Consider the following 12,284-nt stretch of genomic DNA (forward strand, 5'->3'; position numbering starts at 1 on the left):
AGAAAGAAAGAAAGAAAGAAAGAAAGAAAGAGAAAGAAAGAAATAGGAAGACAGAAAGAAAGAAAAAAAGAAAGAAAGAAGGGGTGCAAAGAGGGAAGAAGGAAGAAAGAAAGTAGAAAGTAGAAAGATGCTCTGGAGCTCTGGCATGTTCAGAAAGAGTAATTAAATCAAGGCTGCCCAAGAGGCCCATCCCCCACCCCAGGATTCTGGCAGTGGTTCCTGGCCCCATCCTTCCTTGAGCACATCAGGGCTTTCAGATGCAGACCCAGACCCAGAGCACCCATTTCAACCCAAATGCCAAAGATGCTAGAATAACTTCACCTGTTTCCCTTTCTACACAGATTATGCAGCAAGAAAGCTGACAGAAGTCGCAACAGAGTTCATCAGGGATGAGATATCTGTCAAGGATTTGTGGCGGAGTGGCTTACAGGAATAAAAATACAGAATCTCTTCTAGAGACAAATGAGATAATTTCCAGAAGTGGCCTGAAGTTTTTCCAGAAGAACGTGCTGTAATTATCTAAGGTATCTGAACTACCAGTGGGTATAAATTTGTGTTTGTGAAGGTAAACTAAAATCTCTATCAGCTAACAAGGTCAGCTGTTTCAGGGGACAGGAGGCAAAAGACTGATTACCTCCCTTCCTGCTAGTTTGTTCCTCCAAAGAGGCAAACACTTAGAAACATGGCAGAGATGACCTACAAGAGTGGAATCGTGCCAAAGGCTATTAATTTAAGAAAGAGAAATTGACCTAACTTTTTATTTCTTTTTCTTTTAAAAGAGACATGCATTCTGTACATTTAATAAACTAACCAGGGCTGTATTTACTTGCATTTTATCATATTTATTTGGTGATTGGATGCATAGCTCGCCTGTTTGCATGGGGTAAAGGACATCCAAATATGTGGTTAGTATTTATTTGATTGTAAGGTGGTTTCTGAACTGGTCAAGTTTTTGTACCAACCAAGGAGTATTTACTTGTCTGGTGTATCATCTGCAACTAACTAGAAATACTGTCTAAAACTGTCTTAGTCAAGAAAGATGCTTATTGAATATAACAAGAAGTGCAGAGGTTGTTTGGGTCCAAGGGCTGAGCGACCCATCAAGAGCCCAGGGATAGATCTATCTCTGTGATCTGACACCCTCAGTGTGTCAGTTTTGCCCTCAGAATGGCATCCCTTCTGGATATAAGTTGACTAAAGTACTCCCAGTATCATTCCTCAATGCAATAAGGTCCAGGAACAGAATTCTGTCCCTCCTTGTCTCTTTATTAGGAGGAAAGAAAATTTCCATAGACATACATTTAGCAGGCTTCCCCTCACCTTTTGTTGGCAGAACTAGGCCACAAGACTATTCGTGAACCAATGATTGGCAAGGGGCTTGGAGAAGGTATTTGGAGTTGAATGGATCTTGGGGAGTTGAACATGCAATTGTGTTCAGTTTGAAAACATATAGTAGAACAATTGAGGAGCTAATAAAACAATTTGTCTATTACAATGTTGGCTTACTTGTTATTACTTAGCAGTTGTCTCTCTGAGCTTATAGTTGTTTGATAAGGAAAAAGTCACTGAGAACATCAACACCTAGAAACTAACGATTATTTCCAAGATAAAGATTGTTCTGATGACAGAAATGAGCTCATTCTTTCTTACTCAGCTATTCTCCCCCCCCCACCCCCCACCCCGGGAGGTATGCCATTGAGTCCAGGTAGAGAAAGGCAGAAATAGATTCTTTTATTAAAAAGTTAGCAAATCAATTAATAACACTTATGTGTGGACAATTACGAGTTTAGCTAACAGGAAGGGAACAATGACAGTGAAAGTCTAAATTTCATTTATATTTGGCCATGTCATAGTGATATCCTTGTCATACAATTACTTTCTTGATAGGTTTATTCAGACCAATAGTATTGCATAATTCCTTGACAGAACAATGAGAGCAAGAGGTAATGATACATAAGATGCTGGCCTGGGCTTTTTTTTTCTTTTTTTTTTAAGATTTTATTTATTTATTTGTCAGACAGAGATCACAAGTAGGCAGAGAAGCAGGCAGAGAGAGAGAGGAGGAAACAGGCACCCTGCTGAGCAGAGAGCCCAATGCGGAGCTCCATCCCAGGACCCTGAGATCATGACCTGAGCCGAAGGCAGGCTTTAACCCACTGAGCCACCCGGGCGCCCCTAGCCCAGGCTTTTAATTTATCTTCAAATAACTCAAAATTACTTAAAATATATGTCAATATGTACCCATTAGATGTGGGTTTTATGTTTATTATTAATTCATTCCTGTTTATTTTCTACATTAAAAACAAAGGTGATGACTATATTGCTCTGTTTCTTAGATTGTACCACCCATTTTTTTTTTTTAAGATTTTATTTATTCATTTGAGAGAGAGAGAGACAGAGCACAAGCAGGGGGAAGGGTAGAGGGAAAGGGAGAAGCAGACTCCCGGCTGAGCTGGGAGCCTGAAATGGGGCTCAATCCCAAATCCCGGAGATCATGATCTGACTCGAAGACAAATATACAACCAACTGAGCCACTCAGGTGCCCCTGCACCACTCCATTCTTAACATGAGGCTGTATACATAGTAACTTCCCAGTGAGGTAGTGGACTTATCTCAATGCCATTTCAGAACATATGAACTAAAAATCTCATTTCAGAGGCTTGGAGCCCAGGCTATTTCCCGAGTTATTTGAGTTTAAATCCTGTCTTCTTGACTTACTTTTGGAACTTGGACAAGTTATCCAACCTACCTGTACGTAGGTTTTATGATCTCTAAAATGGGAATAATAAGATTAAATAAGATTAGATGATTAAACTTCATAAGATTAAGTGAGTTAATGTATATAAATTACATGTCAGAGTATCTGAGACATAACAATAGTGTAACAGTTTTATCTATTACTATTGTTTAATTCTCAAAGCCACCTAGTTAGGTAAGCACACCAATCAGATGTCATTTCAAAAATCTTCTAAAATATGGAAAATAATGTTTAATTCTGCCTTGGAGAGTGTCCAGTGGTAATCATTATAATTGCCAGTTGCTCTGTGTATGCCTTTAATAAATTATTATTCTCTTTGTCACATATGCTACCTGAAAATATAGTAAATACCAGATAATCACTAACCCAAAATGAAAACCCCTTTAGAAAATATTAATAACTTTATTGAAAGGAAGGGTAGTTATCCAGTCCATTTTGTCTCTTAGTTTATGTCCTTCATACAGTAGTCTCTCATTGATACCAAGAAAACACAGCATCCTTTCCTTAGCAGTGGACTCCATCTTTTCCCAACAATTTGCTCTCTCATCATCAAGGACATGAAAATACATTGTGGGTATTTATTTTCTGATCTCTCAAGTTGTATGACACAGAGAAGCTTTCCATCCTTGAAGATGGCAAATTTACAGCCTCTGACATAATTTTGTCTCCATGGGAACAGACCAAAACTAATTGATTTTTGTCTGTAACCTAATCATAAAGATCCCTACACAGGGAGAGAGAAACTATTGATATTAACAGGTTGTAGGCCAATGCAATTTTCCAAACTATCTGCTCTTCTTGAAATTGGGCAAGATGAGAACTCACAGGCTATATGAGTAATGGGAAAAATAGTACTTCTGTCCTTGCCATGTAATGCCATGGCATATTCCAAATGTTAACCATGCCCCTTTTTTCCAGAATCTGATTCATTAACAAATATTAGCTTTGTATTTGTATTTATTGGTTTCATATAGTTTTAGAAGCTTATGTTAATATCAAAGCATACAGATATGTGTATATGTGCCTGGAAAACTGAATTGAACTATATAAATCTATTTTTCTGTAGTTATTTATATAAAGCTTAGGTCTTTAAAATCAAATCATACAATAGTAAGATTCAAGATAAAAATGTCAACTATAATAGGAAAAGTCAGTCAAGAATAGAATGTGTGGAAAATGTTTTGCCTCAGAGCAACAATTTGTTTTGTCAGTAGATGTTTTGGTGAAGGTTAGTGAGCTTCTCTGTGCCTGTTCTTCATTTATTTTAAGTGCAGGGAGTTGACTAATTGTCAAACCCAATATATGCCTTTTAATTAGCATCTTCAAAATTCCTCTTTTGGCATCTATGTAACTGTTTTGACTTCATTGTGTAATTTTCCTCTCCTTAAAAACTGATAGTCACAGGAGTCCTGCATTTTCATCTTTCCAGTCTTTTCCTAGACAGTGTTGTGCATATTCTTATTTTCAGTTTCAACCAGTGACTCTTTAATCAACATTTTCCCAGCCCAGACAGCTTTCCGATTCTCAGACCCATATTTTAATTACATACCCAGCTGTCTCACAGATATCTCAAACTAAATGAATTCCAAACAGAATTTATTATCATGCCCTACAACCCTCTCTACTTCTCTGTTGGGTTAATAACAACTTGTGGCTTAAACCATTCTGGGATTGAGCTTGACCTCATATGTCTTCATCAAGCCACATATCAAAACATCATAAAATCTTGTTGATTTTCTAATTTTGCACTGAATACAGTCCTTGGCTATGGTTTGTTTTCTATTTTATTGATGGCCTACTCTCTTCCAGGCACTGTGCTCATCTTCCAAGAGGATTTTTCATTTAATGTCACATTAACTCTATGAAGTATGTGCTATCATTGCTATCATTGTTCTTATTATGCAGACAGAGAAACTGAAGATTATGAAGGATTAAAAAAAAAAAAAAAACAACCAAAAAAAAAAATTTCCCAAGGTCACTCTGCTAGAGAGTAGCAGAGCCAGGGCTTGAATACAGTTCTGATTGCCAGGTCTCGGCCCTTAAATAGTACAGCTACAGTCACATTTCCTTGCCCTCTCCTTTAGACTCCTGTTGTCCATCTGTTTCCTTCTAGGGAAGTTCTCAAAGGGTGGTTTGTGGACAACTGGGGGTTCCTAAGTCCCTTTCAGGGGGACAGTAAGGTCAGAACTGTTTTCCTAATACTAATGCTAAGAAGACCTTTGCCTTTCTCGCTGATGGCACAAAAGTCATGGAGTGAAACAGTTCATGCCTTAGTAGGAAGCAAGGGAGTGGCATCACTCTGTAGGATGAATCCTTGTTTTCTTCACCACCACACACTTTCAGTAAGAAAAAAGTGCCAGTTCACATAAGAATATCTTTGATGAAGCAGTAAATAGTATTCATTATATTAAATCTTGACCTAAGGAACATGTTTTTAATGTTCTGTATGATGAAACTGGAAAAATACATGAAGCATTTCTGCTGTGCACTACAGTACCATGGCTGTCTCAAGGAAAAGCACCTGTGTGATTGTGTGAGTCAGGAGGTGAAAAAGCCACTTTTTCTTTTGTTCATGGAACTCCATTTTCACTTGAAAGAAGAACTGACAAACTATGGAAAAGCCTGTCACTTCAGGAAAAGCAAATGACAGCATTTGTTATCAATGTTAAAATTGGAGCTTTCAAGTGGAAATTGGAATTTTGGAAAACTTCTACCTGCCGCTGGGAACTAGACAGCCTCCCAATATATTATGACTTTTCTCATGAGATCAATGGTGATATTAACAAATGTGATCTTTGAATGTTAATGAAATTTGTCAAAGTTGGGGAAATCTGAAAAATACTGTGCCAATAGTTTCCAAATGATCCATGCACGAAGGCACAAAATCCATCCAAGAGGCAAAATCAGTACAAGTTCCTGATACAGATTCCATACTGAAACTAATACAAAAATTACCATTTGTAGAGCTTTGGTGTGTATCAAAGAATATTCACAAGTGCCTGAAAAGACAAGTAAAATACTCCTTCCTTTTTCAGTTACATATATATTTTAGGAGGATTTTCTTCATGTACTTCAATCAAAACAACGTATCTCACCAGATTGAACTTGGAACCCGATAAGAGACTCTGGCTGTATTCCATTATGCCAGACAGTAAAGAGATTTGCCCAAATCTAAAATAAATTCCTTCTTCTCACACCATTTTTTAAAATTTGTGATAATATAGTTATTTTTATTAAAAATCCATTTTATATGTAGACATACAAGGGCTTATTATTACATTAATAAAAGTTATAAAATCTCCTAATTTTTAATATGGTAAATATGAATAGATAAGTTGCCTATAAATAAAAGCTCTTTGACATTGTAATTTTAAGAGTATAAAAGGGTCCTGAAACCAAAATGTTTGAAAACCATCCTCTAGGATCAGCCCACCTGTTTACCCTTCATTACTGCCACTGTTTCTTCTACTCTTCAAGTTAATTCCATCACTCCTATCCATGGCTTATGAAGTGTGCTCTATGAGACCTTTGGTGATTATATCCTGCCAGCATTTCAGTCCTTGCTCTTACCAATCCCTTTTGAGCAGGTTGGTCTCTACCCATAATGAACTTCTTTTTTTTTTAATTTTTTAAAATTAATATATAATGTATTATTACCCCCGGGGGTACAGGTCTGTAAATTGCCAGGTTCCATTATGAACTTCTTAGTTCTTCCCAGGCCCTCCCTGCTTTTTCCCATGCATATACTGTCTCCTAGTCTAACATGTTTCTACTGATATGTCTTTGTCCCAACTTTGTCCGAACCACTACCGCCACATTAGTTGGTCAAATCCCAACCAGTCTAATAAAATTTCCTCAGGGAAATACCCTGAATTTACCCTTCCTGTCCTTACCTTGCTCCCATTTATGGAACTCAGACAATAAGCAGCAGTACATAATTGTATTATAATTATTTGTGTCCACATCTCTCACCCTGGACTGTCAGCTCCTTAAAAGCAGGGACCATGGGTGTTAATCCGAACATAGTATTGATACACAGTAGTTCCTCGATAAATATTGCTCAAATAAATGATCTTTATCCTTCCAGGTTTAAAATTCTATGGTCCATCCTATAATAGGATTTTTTGAACTCTAGTATTCTTGTTGATTGAGAGAGGGATGCATTTCCTTTAGTCATCCACATTCACAGACACACTTTGGTTTTTAATCAAAGAGATCACCTCCTTAGTCTTTTTTTATCTTTTTTGTCCTTGTAAGGAGAGTTCTGGAGAAAATCTGGCATATTCAATTTGATGTATTTTAATAAATTATAATGCATATATATTCATTAATAATATATATCTCACACCAAGGCATCAGTAGGAATTAATTTTTTAAAAGTCTGCTCTAATAGGAATATAAAATTATGTAAGAGGTCTATATAATGGGCTTGCAAAGAATAAGAGGAAAAGGGAAAAAATTAAAATAGAACTGCCATGGAACTATGAGATGTTTCTAAAAAGCAAAGCTGCAGAAGAAGCCATGAGAAGCTCCCCTCACTGTGATTTTTAATATCTCAACCTATCCAAATATTGGGCAAACCTTAGTTCACCTTAAAGGAAAAGCCAAGAGTCTGGAACTGGCCTACCTTCTCAGGATTTAGAGACAATAGTGTGGCAGTTTCAAAGAGACTTCTTTACCTCTTTTTGACTAAGACTCAAATTCGTTGTTCTAATCCTTGATAAGTGAATAGGAAGGTAAAAAATTATTTCTGTTTAAATATGTTTTTACAATTTTTTGATAACTTGCTCCATGTCATCTCAAAGAAATCAAAGTAATCTATACAGATTATTAAAATATCTCATTAGATATTTTTAACCTAATTTCATTTTAAAAGTTAGGAATTAGGAAACTCCAGTTAAATGAGTATGATTGGTTATTTCTTTACGGCAAAGTGTTGCCACATATAGGTAAGGTATTTCTATAACACTGAGGTTGAGGGAAGTTAAATGTCATAAGCAAACTGTTAGTTACAGGCTCAATATGAACCCAGAACTCAAATTCTAATTGCTGCACGTTTTTCATTCCATTGTTAATAAAGAAGCAAAAATTAGTTTAACTAAATGCTCAAATACAAAAGTAACCTTTTTTTCCTCCCATAAGAAAGCAACCATGTTTCATAGAAATGTCTTAAGATAGCTTTGTCATGCTGTTGCATTTTTTTTCTCACCATAGCACATACCCTCCCTAATGTCCATCACCCAGCCACCATATCCCTTCCACTCCCCTCCAATCCAGCAACCCTCAGTTTGTTTCCTGAGATTTCATTTTCATTTAGCACTTGGTAAGACGCAAATCCATTCAGTTGATGAAAGGTGATGAGAAATAGGTGGATTACACATTTCTGGGTATTTAAGGCTTGCAGTTAATGTGCAAACTCCTTCCACATTCAAAAGTATAAATGCGATGATCCCATACAGCCTAGTGCTGGGTTATGTGAACATCAAAATGGACATAAAATGGCTAAAAATTTTAATTCTAGTTTGTGCCATCTACCATGAATTTGGAAGGTACAAATTAAATAGCTGAATTAGAAGGTTTGAGAATACTTTTTCTATTTTAATATAAAATGAACCAACTAATTTATTTTGTGCCTTCTAAATTCATTTGATAGGGTACAAAACAAAACAAAACAGCCCCATCCCACCATAAATCAGAAGTTCTTTTTCAGAGCTAGTGGCAAAAATGACATGGCTTTTTGACAGCTGATATTTTATAACTTACTTGGAATATACTTGGATATTTATAACTTACTTGGAATATACTTTCAGCAATATACTAACAGCAATGTCATATTATAAATACTAATTCAATGAAAAGAAACAACTATTAAAAATACTTTAGTCATTGGAATAGACCAGGCAACTAGTAATTCAGATATAAACTCAAAAAACTTACATAATAATCTATAATCATTTTTAGTCTATATCATTTTTCTTACATTGCTGTAAGATCTAGAGTTCCTCATTCTTTGTAAGCTTAGTATATCCATGAAATAAACAGCTAAGATTAAAAGGCCATTTAGGGATAAACTACTATGGAGACCAGAATAAGTGTGGGAGCAGAGATGAGGTGGGTGGTTGGGATAGGGAAAATGTCACAGATGACTTTGATGATTACCCTGATGTCATGGTTGTAGACTGTTCTATAAGGGATTGATGTACTAACTGTATTTTGTTGTTACTGTTTCTTTTTCCTATCCTAATTTTTTAAATGTGATTTTTGGCACAATGCAAAATAAAATAACTGTTAACTTAGATTTCCAAATACAAGAAAAATACAATAATCCAGCTTGGATTTCTGGCATTTTTGACAGTTCTGTCACATTTCTAGCAGATTTTTTTTTTTCCTTTCCTGGAGAATTAAGCAGGTGTCAGCCTTCTTTCCTTTCTAATCCCAGACAGTTGCTTGGCATGGGTGAATATGACCCTGTACTCTGTACTTCCTAGCCCACTCCAGGAGCTCATTGGTCAGCTGTGGTTCCACCAAATAAGGGCCTTACTTAAAAAGGAGAGTGGCTTGAATTGTGAGAATGCCTGAAATCACAACAGAGGAAATAGCTGAAGGAACAAAATATAATTAGATTGTGATAGATGACACCAACACAGTGCTTACTAATCCCAAAACTATTCTAGACACTTAATGTAAATTAATTCATTTATTCCTTATGATAACCTGGGAGGTCAGTTTTCATAGCATCCCCATTTTATAAATGGAGACTGAAGCACTGAGGGGTTACATTCTGCAAAGCCATACAGCTCATCAATGACAGAGCCAGGGTTAAGAACGGAGGCAGTCTAGCTCCATAGTCCATGCTTCCAACCACTACACCAAATGGAAGATTCAAAAAGAATATGAAAAGTGTCTTGGAGTAGTTGAGTAACAGCAGACTGGAAAAGGAAATACATTCTGCATTGCCTCAGAAGATGCTTCAGAAGGATCCAAGGTGAGAAGCTGAAAGGAAATCATTTTGGGGGTACTTGGGTGGCTCAGTCAGCTAAGCATCTATCTTTGGCTCAGGTCATCATCTCAGGGTCCTGGGATGGAGCCTCATGTCAGGCTCTCTACTCAGCAGGGAGTCTCCTTCTCCCTCTCCCTTTGCTCCTTCCTCCTGTTCATGCTTTCTCTCTCTCTCTCTCTCTTTCAAATAAATAAAATCTTTGAAAAAAAAAAGAAGAAGAAAGAAAAGAAAATAGTTTTAACTTTTCCGTCGCTGCTGACGGTCAGGCTTTGTTTGGATAACCAGTGGTCAGTGATGATGATGGTGACAACCAGAACAGCGGTTGGATTAGGCAAAACTTCTTTTCTTATTCTGAGATTTTAGGAGTCAGGCATATACCAGTGTATTTCTTTATTTGGAGAGCTAGTAAGATGTGATAAAAGGAGTGGGGGTGGGGAATGATGGGTCCTTAAGTAATTTCATTACTGATAAGCATTACTGACATTACTCTTTTTACCAAAGTATACTATAATGTGTTTTGGTTCAAAGGTCTCAGACCAGACTTTGATAGACTTATAAAACTAGTTTATTGAACATTAGACTGGATAATGATGCTTCCAGGTTAAAAGTTGTTGTGCAGCACTAAGATGTTTATACTTTTAAAAAGTCACCAGAAGAATCCCCAAAGGAACATTGTAACATGTTTATACTAAGCACTGAGAAAGAAAAGAAGTCTATGCATTGAAGAAGAGAAGTTTTTTTCCCACCAAAAATAAATATTCATTTATTAATATACTACCAAAGAATTTACTAGAAGAAACATTAAATGTCATCTTGGCTGATTTTCTTAATCCCTCTCACTCACTTGCTTTCCTATCTCTCGTGCATTTTTTTTTTCCTTGGTAGGCAATTCTTATGCAAGAAGCTAAACGTAATTAAATGTGCAGGATGAAAAGATGGCACAGGCACTGCTGGTACCCCCGGGGCCTGAAAGCTTCCGCCTTTTTACTAGAGAATCTCTTGCTGCTATCGAAAAACGTGCTGCAGAAGAGAAAGCCAAAAAGCCCAAGAGAGAACAAGACAATGATGACGAGAACAAACCAAAGCCAAATAGTGACTTGGAAGCTGGGAAGAACCTTCCATTTATTTACGGAGACATTCCTCCAGAGATGGTGTCAGAGCCCTTGGAGGACCTGGACCCGTACTATATCAATAAGAAAGTGAGTGTTGATTTTATACTTTCAAAAGTTAAGTTATATTTCCAAATTTAAGTCTTTAATTAAACACTAATGTTAATATACTTTTCTCTGGCTCATATACATATTGCATCGTAAGTTTTCTACTGTTAAAGACTTTGTACTTTTTATTTCCACTTACTTTTAAGCACAGTAGCCAAAGTCAAGATTTGGCTACAGTGAAGAGCTATGATAGATAAACGAATACTTTCTATAATTTCACAGTAACTGAAATAGTCAAAATTAAAATTGACACTTACAAAGCAAAATATCTGTTATCACTGACATATGTCAGCACATGGTAGACAACAGAAGAGCCATGTAAAAGAAGAGTTATGGGCATATGTACTTCTTATTTTTTAGTTCTTAATTGTCTTGAAGTATTCTCACAAAAGATTTGTATTCTAGAGGGTAATAATCTTACTTAGCATCCTCCTGTAAGAAGATAATACATTGACAAGCACAGTCACACCTACTTATTGTTAAAACATCACTCAGCAAAAAAAATGTCAAGAACAAAACACAAAAACCCCTCAAGTTTTCTCTATCTACATATGATTTGAATCAAGTTATGACTATGCCTTCCTAATGCTATAATAATAATATAATTCTGTCAGAATTAACTAGTTTTTGAAGTTAAACCAGCTGTGCAGAGTTTTATAGCAAATATTTTTTTCTTAATGGATGATAGATACTGCATCATCTAATTGGGTATTTTGGCATTTTATAACACACAATTTATATTTCACATTCATAAGCATAAAAACAGGTCTATATAGAAACTAGAGATAAATAAATATCACCATGAATTGATGGTTCACGGTTTAAAGAAGTTACTGAATGCCTTCATTAATCAGAGCCAGTCCTTTTAGAAAGAATAGCTAAGGAAATTGCATTCTCTAAGCAGTATGTGATTTAATCTTATAAGACCAGTGATGGGTAAAGAACCTGACAGTTAACCATCCAAAGGTGGAACTAGCCCTCAAGGAGGGCTTCTCAAACTCACATGTGTATACATATCATCTAAGGATCTTGTTAAGATACAGATTCAGATTCCAGAGGTCTGTGGGGCCAGAGATCCTGCATCTCTAACAAGTCCTTGAGTGAGACTCCTTCTGCTATAATACACGGGCCACACTTGGAGGAGCAAGCTCTAAAATGCTTTCTAAAAGTCATAAAATCAATTTAAATAGTTAAACAGGCCCTTTCTTTTTCCTTTGAAACTAGTTTCATGAAAGTGGCATTTAATACTGATTCACACATTTTTGAAAGTCATTTGTTCCAGTACTCTACTATAGAAGTGATAAGGAAA

General features: G+C 36.3%; 1 protein-coding gene across 5 annotated transcripts in view; it reads left to right on the forward strand.

Moving 5' to 3' along the window:
* Nucleotides 1-12,284, forward strand: part of LOC309844391 (sodium channel protein type 3 subunit alpha) — a 109,366-nt gene that overhangs the window by 18,395 nt on the left and 78,687 nt on the right. For all 5 annotated transcript variants that reach the window (XM_082691199.1, XM_082691198.1, XM_082691200.1 and 2 more), the window contains exons 2-3: nt 342-524; nt 10,644-10,957. In XM_082691199.1, coding sequence (XP_082547325.1) covers nt 10,694-10,957 — 264 coding nt within the window. In that variant the 5' untranslated portion in view covers nt 342-524; nt 10,644-10,693. The remainder of the gene's footprint in view (nt 1-341; nt 525-10,643; nt 10,958-12,284) is intronic.

Source organism: Mustela nivalis (assembly GCF_964662115.1).
Source record: "Mustela nivalis genome assembly, chromosome: 11".
In the NCBI taxonomy this organism is placed as follows: domain Eukaryota; kingdom Metazoa; phylum Chordata; class Mammalia; order Carnivora; family Mustelidae; genus Mustela; species Mustela nivalis.